The sequence below is a fragment of the Gopherus evgoodei genome, chromosome 9, assembly GCF_007399415.2.
Source record: "Gopherus evgoodei ecotype Sinaloan lineage chromosome 9, rGopEvg1_v1.p, whole genome shotgun sequence".
Classification (NCBI taxonomy): domain Eukaryota; kingdom Metazoa; phylum Chordata; order Testudines; family Testudinidae; genus Gopherus; species Gopherus evgoodei.
The window spans coordinates 60965800-60989457 of NC_044330.1; the positions used below are offsets into that span (position 1 = coordinate 60965800).

At 46.4% G+C, this 23658-nt stretch overlaps 1 protein-coding gene across 1 annotated transcript; it reads right to left on the reverse strand.

Annotated features, from left to right (window-relative positions):
- Positions 1 to 1248: 1248 nt before the first annotated feature.
- On the reverse strand, positions 1249 to 23039 carry LOC115657021 (fibrous sheath-interacting protein 2-like). The gene is made up of 4 exons (XM_030574216.1): positions 22287 to 23039; positions 19083 to 21179; positions 10356 to 10856; positions 1249 to 1884 (listed from the first exon to the last, which is right to left on the reverse strand). Exons 1-4 carry the CDS (start codon positions 23037 to 23039, stop codon positions 1249 to 1251), a joined length of 3987 nt encoding a protein of 1328 aa, XP_030430076.1.
- Positions 23040 to 23658: the final 619 nt, after the last annotated feature.

A 23658-nucleotide genomic window follows, 5' to 3' on the forward strand; every position in this document is an offset into this window, starting at 1 on the left:
TCGTGAGAAGGGTCCCTGAAGAGGGACGGGGAAAGGTAGGAGGCTAGGAGAAAGTTTGTCCTTATCAAAAGGGAGATCCTCCACTTTGGTCTGCAGTTCTTTGGGGATGCCAGATGCAGAGAGCCATGAGGATCTGCGCATAACCACAGCAGTTGCAATTGTACAGGCAGCTGTGTCTGCTGTGTTGGAGATGCCTGTAGGGCTGTTCTGGAAATCAGTTGGTCCTCAGACAGGATTGATTTGAAGTCTGCTCTCATATCCTCTGGAATGTAGGAGGCAAATTCAAAAGTTTAGTGTAATTATCAAAGTCGTAACTGGCGAGGGGAGCAGAATAGTTTGCAATTCTGAAATGTAGTGTGGAGGACATATACTTTGCAGCCCAAGACGTCAAGGCATCTAAGCTCCTTGTCTTGCGAGGCGGGTCGATATTGTGACTGTTTCAACCTCTGTGCAACTGCATCCATGACAAGGGAGTTCGGTGGTGGATGAAAAAATAGGAAGTCAGCGTCCTTAGCAGGGACATAGTATCTACGTTTGGCCTTTTTGCAAGTTGGTACTAAAGACTCTGGGGTTTGCCAAAGAGTGTCAGCTGGCTCCAGGAGTGGTTCGTTTATAGGGAGCGCGATTTTTGAGGGTGCAGACGGTTGAAGGATTCTGAGGAATCTGTGTTGCATCTCCTGAACCTCTTGAAAGGGGATATCTTGACTGAGTGCCACCCTCCTGAAAGTTCTTGAAATTGTTTACAGTCGTTCACAGCCTGTGGAGGCGGAGGGAGGAGGGCTTCTTCCAGGGCTAATGGAAAGTTAAGGATATGGTGCACAACTTCCATACTCAGGAAGGGGTTCAGGCACCTTAGAAGTGGACGGAGCAGGAGATTGATGCGCAGAAGGAGGATGACTAGTAGGAGGATGTTGCCGATGGTACCACTGAGGCCAAGGCATAGGGTAGGAGAACCCATGTGTTGCCCATGTGGGGGCGAAGTAGGGAAGCTGAGGCTGGTGGCCTTGAGCCGTGATCTGAGGTGGCAGAGGTGCCTGTGGAGGAGAAACAGGAGGGAAGAACTCCGCTTGTTGCTGTAAATCATGTTCACCGTCAGTGAAGCCAGTTCAGGTGGAGAGAGCGACGTTCAAAAAATGAGCCCTGTCTACGTAGGAGTGGAGAGTGAGGCTCAGGTGGCACTGAAAGGTCACATTGAGTGAGAAACTGTTGCTCCTGCTCTCTGGGCTGAGCTGAGTCTGCTCTAGCTCATTAGCAGGAGAAAGTGCAAGTGACAGTAGTGCTGCAGGCTGCTTGGAGGTGCCCTGCAGGGGGTCTGCTACTGGTGCCCGGGGGGAAGATAATCTCGGTGCCAACGTTCTTCTCCTTGCAGGGGAGGATTGCACTGGTGGCATCATGGCTGTTTTTGGTGCCAAGGAGCATTGTGCTGCCGGCACCACAGCTGTTTTTGGTGACGAGGAGAGGCATGCTGCCGGCACCACGGCCATTTGCGGTGCCCAGAAGGCGCATGCTGCCGGCGCCGCGGCCGTTTGCGGTGCCCAGGAGGCACGCACTGCCAGCACCGTAGCCGTTTGCGGTGCCCAAGAGGCGCGCGCTGCCGGCACCAGGCCGTTTGCGGTGCCCAGGAGGCATGCATTGCCAGCACCGCGGCCGTTTGCAGTGCTGAGGAGCAGCACGCTGCCGGCACCACAGCCTTTTGCTATGCCCAGGAGGCATGCACTGCTGGCAGCGCGGCCGTTTGCGGTGCCCAGGAGGCATGCACTGCCGGCAGCGTGGCCGTTTGTGGTGCTGAGGAGCAGCGCGCTGCCGGCACCGTGGCCGTTTGCGGTGCCCAGGAGGCGCGCACTGCCGGCACTGCGGCCGTTTGCGGTGCCCAGGAGGAGCACGCTGCCGGCACCGTGGCCGTTTGCAGTGCTGAGGGGACTGGAGCCACAAGGACCTTCCCGACACGGGAGGTTAGGTCCCTGCCTCTGCGCTCTGTCAGAGCTGTGGCTGAGGCATTAGAAAAAGCTGAGGCACCTGCCTTTGGTGCTGTCAGCACAGAGGGTAGGGATCTTGCGGGAGACCCCCTACCCTTATTAAAGTCTCTCCTGTGAGACTGTTCTGCTTCTTGCCTCTGCTCCAGGGAGGGTGAAGCAACGCTGCCCACCGGTTCTGATCTGGCTGGGGCACGTGTGGGAGCAGGTTTGACGTTTTCCATCTCCGAAAGCGGCTGTAAGGATTTTCCATCATCAGCATTTTGAGCCGCAGATCCCTGTCGCGACGAGCTCTTGACTTGAGGCTCTCGCAAGGGAAGCACTTCACACAGTATGAGTGCCCATCTGTCCGTGGCATGGATTCCTGACAGGAAATACGCCTTTTGAATCCTGAAGCTCCTGGCATTATAAATTAGAGATGGCCGAGGAGAGTGTCTCAACGGGAGACAAGCCTAAGGGAGTTTTTCTTTTTTTAACCTAAGTAACTAACTACACTAAAGGAAGGGAAACAACTGGGATGTAACTAATAATTATTTCTATGTTCTTTGTTACTGTTTCCTATAGAGATCAGGGAAGAGAAGGTAGCACTGCCCCGAGTCCCATCTTCAGCCGAGGATGGTTGAGAAGGAACTGAGGAGGGTGTGGGGCGCACGCACTCAGGAAGATTCCAAGTAGACGGGAGATACCATCTGGGTGCGTGCACCCCAACCAGGCACTGCTACCGAAAATCTCCGATCGACAGCGCTGGGACGCACCGTCACCTAGAGTGGAGCATCTACAGGGACAGCACTCGAAGAAGAACCAGTAGTACGCTCACTAATTCATATACAGCAGTAATAACATCTTACTTCTATGCTGTACACAGCCAAGGACTACATCTGACTTACTAGCCACCGCATCACACTGGGAGCTCCTAGTCTGTCAATTTCTACCTAAATGTCCTTTTCTGAGACACTGCTTTCCACCCTGTAAGAGTGACCTACATTCTTGGTTCCTAGGTGTAGGACCTTGCATTTAGCTGGATTCAAACATGTGTTTAAGTAAGCCCAGTCTTCTATGTGATCCAGATCGCTCAGTAAAATGACCTGCTCTTACTTATTTACCATCCCACCAATAGTGTGATATGCAAACTCTAGCAGCAATGATTTTGTTTTTTCCCCCCAGATCATTAGCTTAGAGCCAAGAACAGATCCTTGCAGAAGACCACTTGAAAACACCCCCATTAGATGATGATTCCCCATTTACAATTACTTTCTGCATAATTCATCACTTTATGCAGATGTATAAGTCTGGAATCTGGACTTATGAGAAATAAATGTATCACAGGCTATAAATATCTATTTAAGGGAACAATATACATGAAGGAAGAGAATTAATCCACCTTAGAAGATGGATGGGGAGGGGAATGAAGGAAATGTTTACATTAGAGAGTTTAAGTGCCTAATCCTGCTTCCATTGAAGCCAATGGAAAAATACCCATTGACTCAAGTGAGAGACGAGTTGGGGGTCAAAGATTTTAACAGATGGAACAAGTGGACCATGGAATAAACACTGTAGATCAGATGGAGGCAACCTCACTGCAGATTATGGAACAGGTTACAGGTAACTGTTAGTGGGAATGGAGTGGTGAAGAGATCTGCAAAATGCAAGGAGGTGGAACTCTGGAGAAGCCCGATCCCACGCTCTGGGATGTTGTTATTGGCTGTTTTAGAACTTATTTACCTCAAAAATCTCTGAAGTGTCCTCTGTGTCCCGAGCTTGGTGCATGTTAACATACATTCCTGTAACACATACATAGTTTGCTCAACCATGGCTAATTTCAACTTTCAGTGTCGTCTAACATTACCTTAGAGCAGTGTCTTGCAACTTTTGTGTCTTAATCTGCATGTAAAAATAGTGGGTATTATCTTTTATCCTTAGGAGCTGTGTTTATACACGGGTGCGTTTTTGTTACTTTTGGGGCATGTCTGGACACATATGCTACCTCCGATGTAATCCAAAAAAGCCCAAAGGCCCTGAGGGCTGCTGTATCAGTGATTTTGCCCAATGTAATTAACTTTCACTCTCATCATACTTTCTCTTCACTGCCCTCTTGACTGATCCCTTACCAAGCTGTCAATAAGAGATTTGCAGTGCAACCTTTACTGGTCTATTTGGTAACATCAGCCCAGATCCTCAAAGGTATTTAGGCACCTAACTCCCATTGAAATGAATGAGAGTTATGGCCCCAAAAAACCTTTGGGGATCTGGGCCATCATTAATGACAAAGAGCTGTAGGAAGTCATAGAGCTTAAGGCCTGAAGGGATTCTAGTCTGACCTCCAGTGCCTTAGGCCACCAATCTGCACCAGTTACCCCTGTATTGAGCCCAATAATGGCAGTTAGATTAAAATATTACAGCCCTGAGAATAGGAGGGACTGAGGTGCCCCAAGGCTTGAGGCACCTTCAGTGGCAGGGAACATCATGAGAATGCTTTTGACAACCAATGAACCAAACGGTTCATTTGTAGCTGGTCTGCCCAAGAGACAATGTTCTGTGCAAATCTGTACAGGGAACTGCAAACAGAAAAGGAAAACTAGATCAAAGGCCCAAAGAGCCCCTTTAAAGTCTGACTTTTCTTTCTGCAGTGAGTCAGTTCTTTGGGGGTATCCCTCCCGCCTAGGCTTGCCCAGCCTCTTGAGTATCCTCTTTTAGCGAGAAGCTTTTTGCTGATAAAATCATTGAGATAAAGGAAGTAAAAAACATCTAACCCTCAAAAAAGTAAAAATATCAAGCATACATTCACCTTTGTCCTGTGCCACAGGAACAGAGGATGTTTCTTCAGCACTCTCACTAAAAACAAAAGGAAGCACTGATTTGAATTATTAACACTCACAATAATGAACACTGAAGTGTAATCTTGTTTTGATTGTTAGCTGTGTGGGACCGGATGTGTCTCTGCTTTGTACTCTGCCCAGTGCCAAGAGCCTTGTCAGTGCCTAACAAATAATCCTCCCAAGCACTTTACAGACTTTGTGTCTAGTCCTGCCTCCCTGACATTCCTGTGCAGGGTCACTGGGAGGCAACATGGAGGGGGATCAGGATTCTTGGGTTCTGTTCTCAGCTCTACCACTGACCTGCTGTGACCTTCGGCAAATGATTTTGTGCTACAGTTCTCCCCACAGGGAAATAGAGCTCACAGAATTGCTTACCCGCCTGTGTTGAACACTTTCAGCTTGAGGGTTGGAATGACCTACATGACACATAGGTATAGTTGAGTAGGATTTTCAAGGCATACATGTGATCTAGGAGCACAGGTCCCATTAAAAGTCACCTGGACTTTGACTTAGGAGCTTTTCAATGGAGCCTGTGTTCCTAAACCACTTAGGCACTTTTGAAAATCACCCCCTTATTGTTGACTTCAGTGACAACTTACTGCACATGAACTAATTCAGTCGTTCTCAACTAGGGGTATGTGTACCCCGGGGGTATGCAATGGTCTTCCAGTGGGTACCTCAACTCCTCTAGATATTTGACTAGTTTTACAACGGGTTACATAAAAGGCACTAGTGAAATCAGTACAAACTAACATTTCATATAGACAATAACTTGTTTAGACTGCTCTATATACTATACACTGAAATGCAAGTACAATATTTATATTCCAATTGATTTATATTATAATTATATGGTAAATGACAGTCAGCAATTTTGCAGTAATGGTGAGCTGTGCCACTTTTGTATTTTTATGTCTGTTTTTGTAAGCAAGGAGTTTTTAAGTGAGGTGAAAGTTGAGGGTATGCAAGACAAATCAGATTCCTGAAAGGGGTACAGTAGTCTGGAAAGGTTGAGAAACACTGAACTAATTCACTTCCTCCTCAGAAATAGTAGAAACTTCTCATACTTCATCTCTACAGGTAGCATCCAAATCAGAATTGGAGTAATGTGAATAGGCTTGAGTTTTTAAATGTAATTTGACCTTTATTTAGAGCCCAGTTCTTCTCCATCTCAAGTCAATGCTTCTAAGTTTAACTCCTGTTTCCTATATAGGCCCAGGATCTTCATTCTCATAACTGTTTTGGGTCTCACCTTTAGGGCAAAATCCTGCCCTTTGCTGCTTGGAAGTGCTATGAAGGGAGAGAGCACTGGGAACCTCTTTCCCCAGCCCAGCAGCAGGGCAATATTCCATATATAGGGCAGGACCGGCCAGCACGGTGCAGCTTGTTTGGGTAGCATGACTGGTAGATTCTGGATATACACTTGGTAAAACCAGCCCCAGGAGCAAACATCCCAGGGCCAGGGGGCACAGGGGACCCTATGCTGTACCCATCTCTAGCTGAGGTTTTGGGCTCCTTGTGGCTTTTAGCAGCAGTCCCCAGGCTGACCTAACATATACTGGGGACTTGTCTTGCACATAGCAGGCTCCAGATTTGAAGAGTTCACAGTCAACTTTCATTCCCTCCCCTCATTTAATGCTGTGGGCAGTTGGGCCGGACCCAGGATCTGGCTCATAATGTTCAATAGAATGCTAGGCTGGACTGCACCAGTGCCACAGATAGGAGAGCACAGCTGGGAAGGGGCACACTCTGGCAACTGGTGGTGTAATCTAGTCCCCTACATCCTTCAGCATAAAGGGCTCGATCCTGCAATATGGTGCATCTCCTGAGAGGGGCCGAGCCTGCCCCTTTCCCCTGAGCCAGCAGAGTTGAGGAAGCTCAGTGCCTCACAGGAATGGCCCATGTTGCAGCCTGCAGCATCTACTAGACTGATGTGGGTGCAAGGTTCACCCCACAATGTAGACTGCTTCAGCCTCTCTTGGCCAATGCTGCTCAGGGAAGTGAGGCCAGGGAACCTAGAGAGCATAGTCAAGAAAATGAGCCTCTAAAATGATCACTTTCAAACTTGATGTCAGTATTTCCAGCTGAGAATGTGTGGGGAACTGGGGTTATTTCCTGGTGACAGAATAAATTAATGCTGCTATGCAACTGTGGAGTTTGGTCCCACTGAGCTGTGGACAGGGCCGGTGCAAGGAAGTTTCGCACCCTAGGCAAAACTTCCACCTTGCACCCCCCACCCAGCTAACCTCCCACCCCCCACAGCAGCTAACTCAGCCCCCCACCTGGGGAGCCCGCCCCCCAGCAGCTACCACCCCCCACCATGACAGCTAACCCCTCTCCCCCCCCCATCCCTTCATGGTAGCTAACCCTGCCTGGGGAGACTTCCCCCCTTTCCCCCCCGCCACGGCAGCTAACCCTGCCTGGGAAGACTCCCCTCACAGAAGCTAACCCTGCCTGGGTAGCCTGTCCCAGCTCACCTCGGCTCCTCCTCCTTCACTGAGCACGCCGGTGCTGCTTTAATTCTCCTCCCTGCCCAGGCTTGCAGCGCTGATTGGAGGAGACTTAGAGCTGGGCTGTGTGCTCAGCGGAGAAGGCAGAGTGGAGGTAAGCTCGAGCAGGGAGCTGTTCCCCTATGCGCCCCCCCCCATTACTGCAGGTAGCCCTCCCTGCATGCCCCCCTACCTAGCTCACTTCCACTCCACCTCCTCACCTGAGGGGACTTTTAGGCACCCCCAACCACTAGGCGCCCTAGGTGGCCGCCTAGTTTGCCCAAATGGTTGCACTGGCCCTGGTTGTGGAGGACACAGGGCTCTGGTCATGGGAGAGGAAAGAGTTGGGTGGAGGCCTGTGTTATCTCCCATAGAGCCCGCATAAAATCTAGACTGAGCCCTGCCCGGTACCTCTGGAGACTCCTGCTGTAATGGGGCTCCATTCACCATATAGGTGCCTCCTGCTGGTCATCTTTGGGATTGACTCTGCAGGTTGATACACCTGCTGGTGCGTCACCCACCATTAATTCTGCTCCCAGACCCACCTCACTCCAAGGATCATGGCATACTCTTCATGACACAGCCCTCCAGCCATGTCACAATCTGGGTTTCCCCCTTCCAGGAGCAAGTATTGCAGTCCAACTGTTCCACCACTTCCCCAGTGGGGACTGCAGCCAATTGTCTAGTCACTTCTCAGCAGCCCCAGTACCCTCTTTGCCCTTGCCCCAGACCCTCAGCCTGCAACTCCCAGCCACCAGCCAGAAGCTTTTCCCTAGCTCCCCTGGTCCCTAATCATAGAATCATAGAATATTAGGGTTGGAAGGGACCTCGGGAGGTCATCTAGTCCAACCCCCTGCTCAAAGTAGACTCATCCCCAGATTTTTACCCCAGTTCCCCAAATGGCCCCCTCAAGGATTGATAGCAGCATTGCTTTGTCTGTGCTGGCTTCCTTCCATTTGCAAGGCAGCCAGTCCTCCCTTCTTGAACTCCAGGGAGTAACTGACCCTGCTCTTCCTTGCAGCTCTCCTTACATGGGTTTGCCCGGCCCTGAATGGTTGCTCCTCTCAGTCCCTCTCTAACTGGCTGCCTCCTGCACAGTCTCCCTAGGGCTCTATTAACCCCTTCGAGACCAATGTGGGGCCAATGGCCCATCACACCCTCACTCAAACATAGATCCTCTCTTGTTTCCACCATGGAAGCAGTTACCTTAAATGTTTGCTGTCTTTGTTTAGAGCAGACACATCTGTGCTTGAGGCTGAGCCAAGGACTCTCTGTTCCAAGTCAGGGAGGGGACCGTGAGTTAATATTGTGTCTTTCACACTCTGAAGAATAATTACAATTATTTCAGGCAACATTTCAGCTCCTTGGCTCACTTACCTTTGCCCTGCTTCTATTCCTTTCCTCTCTTGGTCCCCTTTTGTTACATTCATGGTCACCTCACCTGAATGCTCCTGCCCCAGAAAGGAAACTCAAGGGTAATGAAAGAATCTCATTGTTGGGCAGATACAAAAGCAGTGATGCATATATTTCTGTGACCTCAGTGGTATTCACAACATCTTTCCTCATCAGTAGCATTTATACATTAGGGAGATTATTTTTTTTCACTGGCTATTCAGGTTAAAACAAGATAACAACAAAGTAATATGGCAATGAGAGAGGTGGACACCTGTGAAACTCTAATCCAGAGCTAGAAAATAACCTACATTAAAAATAAATTTAACCTTGAGGACTGATAATAAAGATAGAAAAAGTGGCCCAGATAAAAGGTGAGAGACACCATGCAGGATGAGAGGACAGGTAGGAGTCCAGATGAGCTAAACAAGCCCTGTATGTTTCCACTGTGTAGTAAGATGTACAGGTGGCATCTACAAAAGTACTTAGGTGGCTGAACCCCAGACTTAAATGCATTAATCTTGGGTTTAGGCACCTGAGTCCCAGTTTTGGCTCCTCACAGAACTCCCACCAAACCCTGTAGTTGGCTTAACTCACTTGGTGTCTAAATGTTCAGGATGAAAATTCCCTTTGAGCCAGTGTTTCTACCCTGGGCATTCATGCTGCTGCCTCCCACAAGGGGTCCACACACTTGTCTTGTGCCTAAGCCCAGAGGAAGACAAGCGTTCAGCTGCCTACATCACATGCAGAGCCCAGTCTGATAGGTGTGCTCAGAAGCTGTCTCCTGGATCAGGGCCTGTTTGGATGCTGGTAGGAGATAGCACACACCTTATAGCCTGGTGATTAGAGCACTCACCTAGGATGTAAGAGGGTCAGGTTCACTTCCCTCTTCCAGAAAGGGAGAGAGGTTTTGACCAGGGATCCTGAGAGGACAGTTCTATGAGCTATGGCATATTCTGGGGGTTGAGGGACTCCTTCAGTAAATCCTCTTGAGGCTGTTCCATGGTGGCTAAATAATGAGCGCAATTGGAGCAGGTGTTGATTGGGGAATAGTCTCCTGAGAGGTGGGAGGCCCCTGTTGATATCTTATTTGCCTCGCTGGGAGAGAGAGGGAAGTTAGCCTGGGACTGCCACACCCTAGGTGAGTGCTCTGACCACTGGGCTAAAAGTTACAAGGTGGGCTCCATCTCCTCCTGGATCCTGTGAAGTGCATTCTTAGGTGCCTACTTTTCCCCATTCAGGGTAGATGAAGCTTAGGTGCTTCACTCAGCTTTGTGGGTTTCACCTGTGATTTTTCTAGGCACTTAAAAGTCAGACACCATGACACTCCGCATTGCACCGCCTAAGTTCCTTCCTGGATCTCACCCCCCTCTTCATATGTCCAGGTACATTTGCTGGTTGATACTGACTGAAAATTTAATTATAGAGGGACTCCTTTTTCTGATCGTTAAGGGGGATCTTAAACATGATATAGCTCTGATCTCGGCTCCAGTCCCCTGTTAACTATCAACAGCCCTTTGTATGAACATTTCCAGACTGCAAGGGTGAGCTTGCTCATCACATTATGGGGCAACAGGCCTGTGCTCAGTGACATCAGTGGGAGTTTTATCATTGACTTCTATAGGGGTAGGACTTGGCCCAGTGTCATCAGAGGAACTAGTACAAGTTTCACATACTCCACTTACCTCGTATTGAGCCTCTTTCCCGGTTGATGATGGAGCAAATAAATTATCCTGTGTACTAGCCGAAGGGAGAAGGCTCAGATTATCCTGGTCATCTTTTATTTCTCTGACGATATCTTCAATATCATCAGGAATCGAGTTTGATAAAGCTTGGCAACACTTGCTCAAAGACAGAAATTTCTTCTGGCTGCTAGTGGTTGGCCTGACTTCTGGCAATGAAGCTTCACTCTCATATTTCTGCTTCTCCAATGGACAAGCAGACGCCATGTCCTCTCTCCCTGCTGTATCTGGGGGTGATTGGCTCTCAAAAATCAAAGAGGATTCTACTTTTAAAATTTTTTCAAAAGCTGCCTCTTCCTCCTCCTCTTGCTGCTTCACCTTTGCCTCAATATCATGGGTTACTAGTCGCATGATAAGGTCCTGCTGGTTCTCTACATCTTTTAAAAGCTCCACTTTAGCTATGTCAGGCTTTAACATGTCCCAGAATGAATTTCTGCTGACAGGCTGAAATTGAAGAGAGAGCTTTTGAAGAGAGCTTAATTTCAGAGTCAGTTTTCTTATGATTTTTTCTATGGTTCACTAGTTAGAGAGGAAATAAACGGAAGTGCTTTTAGACTTGCATCTGGATACATTGTTTTCATTCAGCTGAGAACTCAGAAAAATCCTGATTTTTCTATTAAAAATATTAGTTAAAAAAAAACAACCATGGGAATATGAAAAATATTGTGATATAGCATGGCCAGAGGGCAACAGGAGAGTGATAGATGGGAGATATGTTAGCCCCAGGATGATGAGAGCCTTATTCCCTGTAGAGGGAAGAGAGGCTACCACAGATTAGTTAGAACACCTGAAGTCAATTAACCCAATAAAAACACCTGAAGCCAGTCACCTGATTACCCTCCCGCCCCCGCTTCAATCAGACAGTTGGAGGAGTTGAAGCGGAGTGGTTTGGTGTTGGAGCAGAGAGCAGTTTGAAAGAGAACAGTTTGGAGGGAAGCAGAGGAGAGTTTGGAAAAGTGCTATGGCGGGTCAGAAGACCAAGACCCTAGGTAAAGGGAAACCCAGCTTGTATAGAGCAGAGGGACTCCACAGGCACAAGGGGTTGGGAGAAACTTGGCCCAAGTAGAGAGAAGGCAGGAATCCCCCAAGATGAAGGGCCAGAGAAGGAAGTAGCTCAGGGGAAGGAATCACTAGTTCAAGTGGTTTACCGCTATCCCTAGGGCCCCTGAGCTGGGACCTGGAGTAGAGGGTGGGCCCAGGTCCCTCCCTCTCCACTCTCCTTCTCTGGGATACTAGTGGGACAGTTAATACCCCAGATCAGGGGCAAGAAACAGCACCCTGAACCCCCCCGAAGAGAAAGTGTGGGACCCATCATAATAGTGCTGGCAATTTGCCACAAAATGTAAACAATTAAATGCATGTGCGCTTGCTATTTTGTGTGCATTTGTCATGGACTTTAAGGCCAGAAGGTACCATCATGATCATCTAGCCTGACCTCCTGCTCATCGCAGGCCACAAAACCTCACCCACCCACTCCTGAAATAGACCCCAAACTTCTGGCTGAGTTACTGAAGTTCTCAAATCATGGTTTAAAGATTTCAAGTAACAGGGAATCCATGATTTATACTAGTTTAAAGTGACCTATGCTACAGATGAAGGTAAAAAAACCAGGGTGTCTACCAGTCTGTCCTGGAGGAAAATTACTTCCCAGATATGGCGATCAGTTAGACCCTGAGCATGTGGGCAAGACCCAGTAGGCAGATACCTGGAAAGAATTCGCTGTAGTAATTCAGAACCCTCCCCATCTAGTATCTCATCACCAGCCATGGGAGATATTTGCTGCTAGCAGTTGCAGATTGGCTACCTGCCATTGTAGGCAGTCTCATCACAACATTCCCTCCATAAACTTATCAAGCTTGGTCTTGAAATTGCTAATTTGGGTGCATTTGTCAAAAGAATGGGATTGACACTGAACCTCTACCCAGTCAGAGAGAGTTGAATCAAATTGAAAGCAGATTGGGGCTAGAAACTGATCAACTTAGGGCATGGCTACACTTGCAGATATAGTGCGCTTTGAGTTAAACCAGCCTTCAGAGAGCGCAGTAGGGAAAGTGCTGCAGTCTGTCCACACTGACAGCTGCAAGTGCACTGGTGTGGCCACATTTGCGGCACTTGCAGTGGCATTGGGAGTGGTACATTATGGGCAGCTATCCCAACTTCTTCCCATTCTGGTGCTGTGGCTTGTGGGAAGGTGGTGCGGGGTGCAGGGCATTCTGGGTCCTGTCCCAATGCCCCATGTTGCATCGTTTCGCATCCCAGCAATCTCTGTACTTCCATCCATATTTGGCGCCATCTTTCAATGTTTTTTGTACTGCGTGCTCTGTCTTCGCTTTCAGTCTGCGGAAATGGAGCCCAAACTGCTGAGGAATATGCTGACGAGTCTCGCCAGCACGTCATGTTTGGCAGTTGAGTTACTCCTTAATATCTAAACTGACAATGAGGACTCTGACGATGATATTGATTCGAGTAACGTATATGACACAAGATTGCTTGTGGCATTCAAGGACATGCTCACCACCAAGGAATGCCGCTTTTGGGCTCGAGAAACAAGCACTGAGTGGTGGGATCACATCGTCTTGCAAGTCTGGGATGATGAGCAGTGGCTGCAGAACTTTTGGATGAGAAAAGCCGCTTTCATGGGACTGTGTGATGAGCTCACCCCCCACTCTGCGGTGAAAGGACACGAGATTGAGGGCTGCCCTGATGGTGGAGAAGCAGGTGGCAGTTGCAATCTGGAAGCTGGCAACTCCAGAAAGCTACTGATCGGTTGCTAACCAGTTTGGAGTGGGAAAGTTGACCACTGGAATCGTGTTGATGCAAGTTTGCAGGGCCATTAATCACATCCCGCTCAGAAGAACCATGACTCTAGGTAACATGCATGACATTGTGGCTGGCTTTGCACAAATGGGTTTTCCTAACTGCGGAGGGGCGATAGATGCAATGCATATTCCAATTCTGGCACCAGCCCACCTAGCCTCCGAGTAAGTTAATCGGAAGGGGTATTTCTCTATGGTTCTCCAAGTGCTTATGGATCACCATGGCTGTTTCATTGACATTAATGCAGGCTGACCTGGAAAGGCGCATGACACACACATCTCTCAGAACACTGGCCTGTTCAGGAAGCTGCAAGCTGGGACTTTTTTCCCAGACCAGAAGATCATCATAGGGAAAGTCGAAATGTTCATTGTAATCCTTGGAGACCCTGCTTACCCTTTAATGTCATGGCTTATGAAACCCTACACAGGGAGCCTTGACAGCAGCAAGGAGCAGTTCAACAACAAGCTGAGCTGGTGCAGAATGTGCTTTTGGCTGTTTAAAGGGCCACTGGTGCTGTCTGTATGGGAAGCTGGACCTGGCCGATGACAGCATTCCCATGGTTATATCCACGTGCTGTACCCTCCATAACATTTGTGAAGGGAAGGGTGAAAGATTCATTCAGGCATGGAACTCGGAGGTTAGTCACGTGGAGATTGAATGCAAACAATCAGAAAACAAGGCTATTAGAGGGGCCCAAAGTGGGGCTGCAAGGATTAGGGAGCAATTTGAGGCTGAAATGTTTGGTGCCCTGCACAGAAGTGAAGTGCAGTGGGTCCAATGCTAGTAGGAATCTGTGTTTGCTACGCTGACTTGCAGTGCCTGTTACTTTCCTGGGCTAAGGTGTCTTTTACTTTATGCAATAATAAAGAATGTTTTCAAAGCCAAAAAATCCATTCATTGAAAAGAAAATTCATTTATTGAAAGAAACACAACTGTTTGGGAAACAGAAAGGGCAAGGGGGTGGGGTGGGGAAGATACAATCACAGATTTGTGTATGTCCTGTTATCATACTCAGCCTTCCTGTCTGGAGTGCTGTGCAATGAGTGCTGCACTTCAGGATGGCTATAATGCATGATAATGGGGGTTGAGTGCAGTGGGTAAGGGTAATTTTCAGAGCTGGGTGGTGAAGCTACAGGTGTTGGAGGCAACTGGTGGCGATAAGAACCCGGATGTTGAGGGAAGTCGGTTGGAGGTGACATGGAGGCACAAGGGAAAGAGTTTTGGGACAAGGGCTGCATGGGGAGCGGGGGTGGTAGTGGTCTGCCTGCATGGCTACGAGTACCTGGATCAAGTCCGCTTGGTGCTCCATGATGCTTATCAGCCAATCGGTGCTTTGCTGCTGGAGCTCCATGCTTTTGTGCCAGCGCTCCTCATTCTGCGGGCGGATTGTCCTTTCACTCTCCCTCCACTCCTGCGCTTTTAGATTCTCATTAAGTGACTGCTGCATTACTTCATGCAGCATGTTGTTTTTGCTTCTACGTGGCCTCTTCCTAATTCTTTGCAGTCTTTCGGCTGGTGATAACATGGACTGCTGAGGTCTCAAGGTTGCATCTGTAAAAGCAAAATGAAACACTTAACAGAGGCAGCATTGTTCACACCGGACAGAGCAATGATTCCCCCATACTTAAGGGAAAGCACAGTCTACACAATAGCATAATTTGCCCATCCATAAGCAAGCGCATATAACCCATGGGAGCCCCAAAATGGTGAGTAAGCACAGGGTCAAGGGGGACTGATTGTTTCACGGCTGTACTGTCCTCTGGGTTTCTGTGCCTTGAGGGGAACCAACAGCTGCCGGGGGCCCCTATACTCTACACTCTCCCCACGTTTTCCACAGCAGTTCATCCTGGAATATATCTTGCTGCTGAGGGTGATCTGGGAAGCAAGGGAGGGTTTTCTATTACAATGCAACTTCCACCCTGGCCCATATGTAGCTTGCCTGTGTGCAGCAAAGGTCCTTCCACCCCTCAGGGTACAGTGTCACAGACATGTTAGCCTGATTGGGATAAGGACCACAGTGGCTCTCCCAAGAAACCTGCGCAAGTACATTGCCCAAGTTCTGGATGAGACCTTTGAAGAGCTCACTGAGGCTGATTACTGAGATGTGAGAGAGCACATCAATGCCCTATTCTGCTTCTAGGCATGGATGCAGCCCTAACCCTCCTCGCCCCAAGAGCCTGCACCGAATAACTTCCTTCCCAAACTAAAAGCCACTTACCGGGCACTTCCTCTGGTGTTTGTCCTTCCCCAAGCACCAGTTACTGTGACTGGGTACCTTCTTCTTGGCTTGAAAACAGCTCCTGGCTGCATACATCTAGAGATACCGGAGTGTCTTCCTTCTCCTCAGCACCCTCGCTTCCGCTTTCCTCCTCCTCCTGCCTTGTTGAACTGGGTTCTGAAGTGTCCATGGTGGTGGGGTCGCCCCCAAGTACTGCATCCAGGTCTTTGTAGAAACGGCAGGTCACGGGGGCAGCACCAGAGTGGCTGTTTGCCCCGCGGGCTTTGTGGTAGGCATTCCGCAGCTCTTTCACTTTAACCCTGCACTGCAGTGAATCCTGGTCATGGCCCCTTTCCATCATGTCCCTTGATATCTGCCCAAAGATATCATAATTCCTATGGCTGGAGTGCAGCTGGGACTGGACAGCTTCCTCCCTCACAAACACTGATGAGGTCAAGCACCTCGCCATTGCTCCATACTGGGGATCGCCTGGCACGTGGAGGCATGGTTACCTGGAAAGATTTGTTGAGATCACTCCATGCCTGGCTGAGCAAACACGAAGGGGATTTTCAAAATTACCAGAGAATTTAAAAGGTGGGTCTGATGGTTGGTCACCTGAGGGCAGGGCAGTAGAGTTCAAAGTGATGACCAGAGTGGTTAGAACAGGCATTGTGGGACACTTCTGGAGGCCGATCAGAGCGCATTAACAGACAAGGGAGTCCACACTAGTGCTGCGGTGCTCCAGTGGGGGAACATCAAACCTTATTCCACTTGCTGAGGTGGATTACCAGAGCGCTCTAGCTGCGAAGTCTGGATGCTTTACGTGCCTTGCCAGTGTGGATGCGTCATGAGTTAGAGTGCATGGAGCTGCTTTAATGCACTCTAACTTGCAAGTGTAGCCATGCCCTTAGTCTTTGCTCTCGAACCAGTCAAGTGAAAGGACCAAAACAGCGGATAGATGCCAGGCAATGGGGGCACCATGGTAGGAGCTGGAGAGCTCAGATAGTATGCTAATCTCTGACACTAGCTAGAGACCAATGTAATGCTAACGTGACTAACAATAGCAAAGTAGAAACACACAGCAAAAGAGCAGCTGGTTGTGGAGCCAGTTGGCTCTGGCAGCAAGAAAAGAAATAAGGGTGACTGGGCAGTAGGTTCTTTTATAGCCTTCTGCCCCATGTCCAGGTGCCCAAGGTGGATGGCCTGTAGCTCCAATGTGTATGAATTTCTCTATGGTTCGGAGCTCATAGTGCCAAGGGTGCACATGTCTCAAGAGTGGGGATCTGGCCAGGCAGAGGGACGAAGTCTGCTTTGGACAAGGGACGGCCAGGACAGAAACTAAATGTTAAATGAACCGAATCATGGGAAACCCCAAGACAACCCAACATGACACTCTAGAATGGAAAACAGAGTCCCACTTTCTCTTCTGAAGAACTTACTTTGCTGGCAGAGGGGCTGCCACAGCAAAGGCTACAAGAAAAAGGAGAAAAGGAGACACTCCTAGGATGAAATCTAGGTCTTGTTGAAGTCAATGGGAGGTTATGAGCACTATCTCTCCTCCTGGAGAGGGAACCAAATCCAGGAAGTTTCAGCACTTCCAAAATGTGGGTGAAAATCAGCAAAAAACAAATAATGGCTTTTGTAAAACCCAGGATTTTTTCAGTAAAAATCTATAAAAACTGATGCAGCAAAGCTCTTAAGCTCTTAGTCCCATTGACTTCAGTGGGATTCACATGCTTTAAGTTAAGTGTGTGTGTAAATGCTTTTGAGATCGTGGCCCTGGGGAGGGTAGAATGAACAATTTTTTACTCAATCTGAATATGACAATTCCTATGTTACAACCTGCTCCAGTCCTCCTCTCTGGACAGATCCTAGTCAGTTGGGATGGGATCCCACTGCCGAATCCCATGTGCTGCTGAGCCTCCTGGGTCTGGCAGGTGACTGGTCATGATTCTTAGCTCTGGGTCTCTCAGGTGCATTCCCAAGTGCAGACCCTGGGTCTGACACTCTTCTTGAGAATAAGATCCTGCAGTCTGACTGCCCAGGTGCCTTCCTTCCTTCACTCTCCCCAGCTGAGTCTTCTGTTTCTGGTGATGAAAAAGCCCCTTGGCCTAGAAAGCACCAGTCTCTGACACGCTGAGGCAGGTGGTCAAGTGGAGAAACTGAAGTTCTCCCAGTTGTGTGCTGAGCAGGGGGGATTCTAGCTTCCCCTTCTCCCCAGACAGATTTCCATGAAAAGAATCCATTCAAAGTCAGTGGCCCTATTAGCAGCTAGCCCTGTGTCCCAGCAGGGACAGGCATCATGGCTGAGGGCTCATTGTTAACTTTCTAGGACATGTTCCCACTGTGACATTCTGTACCTCAGGGGAACACCCAGCACTTCCGTGTTCATCCTTATAGTATAATTGTGTGGTATCTAATGCAAAATTTGTCAAGTCAAGTGTCTTCAGAAGGCTTATGATCTACTGAGCATTGTTATAGTAATGTTATAGGTTGTAATTTCATATATATAGTTATGAGGCTGAGAATGTGTCCTCATGGCTTAAAGCAAGCCCAGGCAAAAACTCTCCAAGAGCAGAGGGGCAGTTCACACCTGATCAGGGCATGTATGGGACAAACCCCAGCCCAGCCTCACAGGAACAAAAGACACTGGCCTAGGCAACAACAAAGGATCTGTTGGACTCTTGAGTGAGTTACTCCCCTTCCGTTGGTCAGTTTGGGACTGCGATGAGGTAATGCTCGCCTGACTCTGAATGGGGGGGGCAAAGCCAAGAGGGAAGAAAGAATATGATAAAGGGGAGAGACATTTGCCATTCTCTTCCTCTCTCTCCCACCTCCATCTACAGACATCACCACTAAGCAACTAAAGCACTGATCAAAGGAAAGATCCTGGCTGAAGGGCAACCAGCCAGCCTGTGGTGATAAGAATCTAAGTTTGTAAGGGCACTGAAAGTGTTAAGATCAGTTTAGAATGTGTTTTCCTTTTATTTCATCTGACGAAATCTGACTTGTTATGTTTTGACTTATAATCACTTAAAATCTATCTTTCATAATTAATAAATCTGTTTGTTTATTCTACCTGAAGCAGTGTGTTTGGTTTGAAGTGTGTCGGAGACTCCCCTTGGGATAACAATCCTGGTACATATCAATTTCTTTGTTAAATTGTTGAAGTCATATAAGCTTGCAGTGTCCAGTGGGCATAACTGGACACAGCAAGATGGAGGTTCCTAGGGTTGTGTCTGGGACCGGAGATATTGGCTAGTGTCATTTGGTTGCACAATCCAAGGAGCAGCTTACATGCCAGAGACTGTGCGTGAACAGCTCAGGAGTGGGGTTTCTCAGAGAAGAGCAGGGTAAGGCTGACTCCCAGAGCCAAGGATCAGAGTGACCTAGCAGATCACTGGTCCAGATAAAACCAGAGGGGAATGTCACACTCAACCCTTTTGCATAAGCCTCCACTACCCAGAATAGACAGGTTGTTAACCTCCTGGGATGCCTTAACCCAAGATGGAAGTTACAATGCAAAGGGACAGTTTCAGGGAAGGTTACAATCAAGGCATTCACAAAACAAAATGGAGTTTACAAGCTGACACAGACATATCCCCCAGACTACCAATCTCACTCTGTTTACTTACCTCCTTTGGTTTTACATCCAGCCGTCCTGATACATCCAGAGAGGGACGTCTTTCTCTTTTTCTCTTTTCTTCAGCTCCACTAGTTTCAGCTGCAGGACTCTTCCCAGCCACTGAGACTCTTCTCAGGTCTTCTATACTCAGTCCAGTGTAAGCGAAGCATGCTTTTTTCAGCTCCTCAAGAGGCTCTGTTTTTATGGAAATAACTGCTAAATGTTCTGACACGATGTCCGGATCTATTTGTAATGCTTTATTTCCAATATAAGGGATTATTTTAATGGGTAGCCTGGTTTCTGTTGGTTGCTCATTTGCATTTTCATCTCTGATTGAACATTCTGGTGCAGGCACTGTTTGAAGGGAAACTTGTGCATGGACTCTGTCAACAATTCTATCAAGTGCTATAGCGCTTTGGCTGACCATCGGTGGATTGTCTTTAAAAGCAAGTGCTAGATGGCAATTAGAGATTTCGTTAATTATTATACTAGCTACTTGTTGAGGAAAATTTGTTCTGGAACTTGTTACACTATCATAAAAGTCTTGCTGAGATCCAGATTTTTGCAGGACATTATTGTAAATAGCATGAGCCACTTGATTTAGAGTCTCATTGTGTTCCGGATTTGCCATATCACCTGCTGCTTCCACAAGACTGATTTTATTTTTGGACATTAGGTTTTCCATGGACTGTTTCAGCTTCCCAGTAACTTCATTCACTTCAGTCTTTGATAAACTTCTTTTTTCTGGGCTTCTGCTATGAGTTGACTTTAAGATTTTAGACAAGAATCTACTTAATATTTCTTCCACAAACATCACTGGTAACACAGGGATATGTGATGCCGAGGGATGTTTTGGCATCTCTGTATTGGTAAGAATCTTTTCAATAATACTGACAGCCTCCAGCATTAAAGGTGAACTGGGTGGTGACTCTTCCTCCAAAACAGGTTGAAATTCATGTTTAGAAGTATCACTTACCATTAAAGCTATTTTATTAGCTAAAACTTCATTCTTGTTTGTTAGATCTTTGTGAATAGAAACATCAGAGTCAGATTGTTTCAAAATGCGTGTATAAACAGAATTGACCTCTCCAGTAGCTTTGCTGTCTTCTTCTTGTAAAGAATCTGGTTCATTGACATTTTCACTAGTATTTATCTGATTTTTTGAAAGGAGCACTTGCAGTGAATTCATAATTGTGGAAGTTACATCCTTCACTGAAGAAATATTTTGTGCATCCAAGTCCACAATGGGAAATATGGATAGAAGTTTATGTAAAAGTTTAGCTGAAAGTTTTTCTATGATGAGAGAAGATAATTCACTAATATCTGATGTTATGGGGTTTGTATGATCCGAGGGTTCGGTGAGGTCTCTAAGCATATCTTCAACAACATTGTCTGCTTCAGCACATTGGTGAGGTGTTAATTCTCCAGAAAAAAAGTTCTGCAATTGATTCCTTGAAATCTCTCTTAATACCAAGTCAGCTATTTCTTCAGAAAGAATTGTGCACCCACTTTTTAAGCACTTCTGTATTGTTAACTGGGATCCAAACTGTGGCAAAAGCTTATTGTACACGGATTCTACAACTGTTTGAACAAGGGCATTGCCATCTCGATGTAAACATTTAACATACTGAATAATCAAATTCTGATCTTTAGAGATTTCTGTCATAACCTTACTAACTAGCTTCATGTGAATAAAGTCAAATTCTGCAATTTGATTTTCCTTTTCTGCAGAGGAAGACGTGTTGGAGTGTTCAGGGAGAATTTTAGATAACAGTTTGGTAATTATATCTTCTAAAAATCCATGTGGTACCCTAATAGTATGTGTGGTGGAAGTTTGGCATTGTGTGCTGAGTTTGTTAGCCTTCTGTAAAACCTCTTCAGCAATTAACCCAGATTCTAGAGGCTTAAATATAGTAGATGATGACGCTTTTGCCAATGGTCTCTGAAATTGGTAATCAATAACTTCTCTCCTTATTGAAGTAGCTAATGTTTCTACTGAAGCACTGTGATCACTTTTAATGTCTGTATAATCTGAGGCTTCAGAACCACATTCTTTCAAAATGTCACATAAACTGGAGTGAATAATTTTAGTAGCCAACGTGCTAACCTGTGGTGGAGGGCTCGGACTTTCCAACAGTGGCAGCTCCTTGACTTGAGACTTTGAACACTCATTTAACATTGAATCAATTAAACTTGTCATCACATGAGAAGGATCAGTGTCAGCTGTCTTTCTGTCCTGGGTGTCTGTGTTTTGAGAAGAAGTGATTAATTTGCTTATTAGTTCACTACACATTTCTTTCAAAAAACCAGCAGAATTAATACCATCCTGTGACTGTGTTGCCTGACTCTCAGTTTCACAGGATGGCAGAAATTCACCATGTTCTTCATGCACTGACCTATGCTTTGCTTCCCCTTTGGGAGATTTCTTTATGCCTATTTTACAGAATGATTTTCTTGCAAATTGTCTTCCAATTGGGGGTAGAGTCATCCTGGAGCTAAGTGTTCTTATTGTTTCTCGTGCAGGTCTAGAAGATCTTGGTTTGGGAGCTGTGGTGTAGAAAATAGACTTTCTGATTCTCTCTGATGTAGTGGGAGCATCCCGTGCAGAGAACTGGTTACACTGGAGAGTTGGAAGATTATGTGGAATTTCCTTTTCCATTTCTGTTTTTTCCTCTGAATTAATTACCATGCCAGGAACACTGGTAAGTGGAAAGGTTTCTCTTAAGTCAACTTCTAATTTTTTAGCAGACATTTTCATTCCTTCTGACATTGTAACACCCTGACCAGGAATTTTATTATTTCCAAATGCTCGTCGAGGTTTTTCCATATGAAGATTTTCAAACTTCGATTCTGAAGTAATTTCCACCTGATTTTGACTGCATTGCTCTAATATGGCACCAGTTATCTCACTTACCATGATGTTTTCTTCGGTCATGTCACTAAATGGAGATGTTTCTCTTTGGCTAATTTCTTTTTCAGGTTTCCACTTGATGATTTCCAGAATTTTGGTAATAGCAATTTTAGCGTAAATGCTCAGTTCTGAATGGAGTCTTTGGACTTGGCAAATTGCATTCTGTATTCTTTCCCTGGTAATCACACTGCTAATCCTTGATATGTCGGAAGAGCTATGAAAGGGTTCTAATGTGGGCAGAATTCTTTTATTTGTAGTTCTTGGCACTTTATGTTCAAATGATAATTCTATTTCATTTGCTACTTGAGTTGAGAGAGGCCTTAGGAATGGTTTCTGTTGTGCACCAGACCTATTTTCAACATGGAGTCTCATTATTTCAGAAAATTTACATTTAAAGTCATGTTTAAATTGAAAGGCTACAAATGACTCCAGTGTGAATACAACACTTTCAACCATCTCTTTGGCTATTTTATCTATAGAAGCCAAAGAAAAGTGTGGGTCATAAACAGGTAATTCAGATTGCGTGACTCTATTTTTTTCTGATTTGGAAACTTTGCTAGTTGAAACGGATGCAGTGGATATGCAGGACACCAAACACCTGTGGAAGTTATCAAACACAGTTGCTACAATCTCTCTAGCAACTAATCCAATTTCTTTCTGGAAATCTTTATGAAAAGTCCCTGGAGATTCGGTTCTTTTAAATTTACTACAGAACAATCTCTCACTAAGCTCAATTGGAGCCTTCTTTAAAATGCAAACAGAATGATCCAGATCTTTTACCCTTATAAAAATGTCCTTGACAACATTCTCAGCCACCTGCAGCATCTTCAAGTTGTCAATGTCATTTGCTTCTATTTCTCTTTGCTGCTCAAATAATTTTTTGAAAATCCCTTCTGTAGGAAGACTTTGGTTTAAGGCTGAAGAAATACCCCCACCAATCAGACATTTTTTTGGGTTGGTATCTTTTGTTGTCGATTCAAGTTTAAAATAAGTTTGGCTAAATGGAAACTTCTCTGTTTTGAAGTTCTTTCTGGGAAACTCAGCTATAGCTCCCATGCTCACGACCTTCCTGTGCAGACTAGAAATATTTTCAGTCTGAGACTGAGGTGTTATTGCTGGTTTTCCCTTGTGAATATTTTCTTTGTGGAACTCACTTTCTAGACACACCTGTGTGCTCCTTGTCAGAGGTGTGAAAGGTGATTTTTGAGCCAGTAGTGGAGTTGGTTTTCCTCCTGTCACGGTCTTGTGATCAGTTGATGAGCTGGTGGGTTTTATGCCTATGTCTGTAAAGATGACCCTTCTGCTCTTGGAGGATGGAAGACTTCCAAACACATCAATGATCTCTTCATTGCAGCTACTAGAGTTCTCATAAGAGAGTACTGACCCTACAGCTGTCGTATGTGTTTTAGCTCTGATTCTTTCTTCGTACTTTGTTACAGCGGGGTATAAGATACTTGTTACTTCAGCCAGGAACCATGTCATTATATTCTGAATTTTACTGTTCATGTCTTCAGCTCTGTTCTTCTGCAATACAAGCAAATGTGAAAGGACACATTAATGTGTTCATTTACTCCAGTTTTACCTTCTTCAGGTGGTATAAACTACTTACTGTATCTAATTAAAACATTTAGGATGGACAGTAACAGCTGTGACATCTATAAACAGCTAGTTTAGA

Bases quoted from the DNA above. Each gene is read 5' to 3' on its own strand.
- LOC115657021 (XM_030574216.1), bottom strand. From the start codon at position 23,039: ATGGGAGCTATAGCTGAGTTTCCCAGAAAGAACTTCAAAACAGAGAAG. The intron at 21,180-22,286 runs GTAGCAAATGAA...CCTCCACCACAG, and splicing joins TAAGGCCTCTCTCAACTCAA to GTTAGCACGTTGGCTACTAA. The intron at 10,857-19,082 runs GTAAGTAAACAG...CTTCAATTTCAG, and splicing joins TGGATGTAAAACCAAAGGAG to CCTGTCAGCAGAAATTCATT.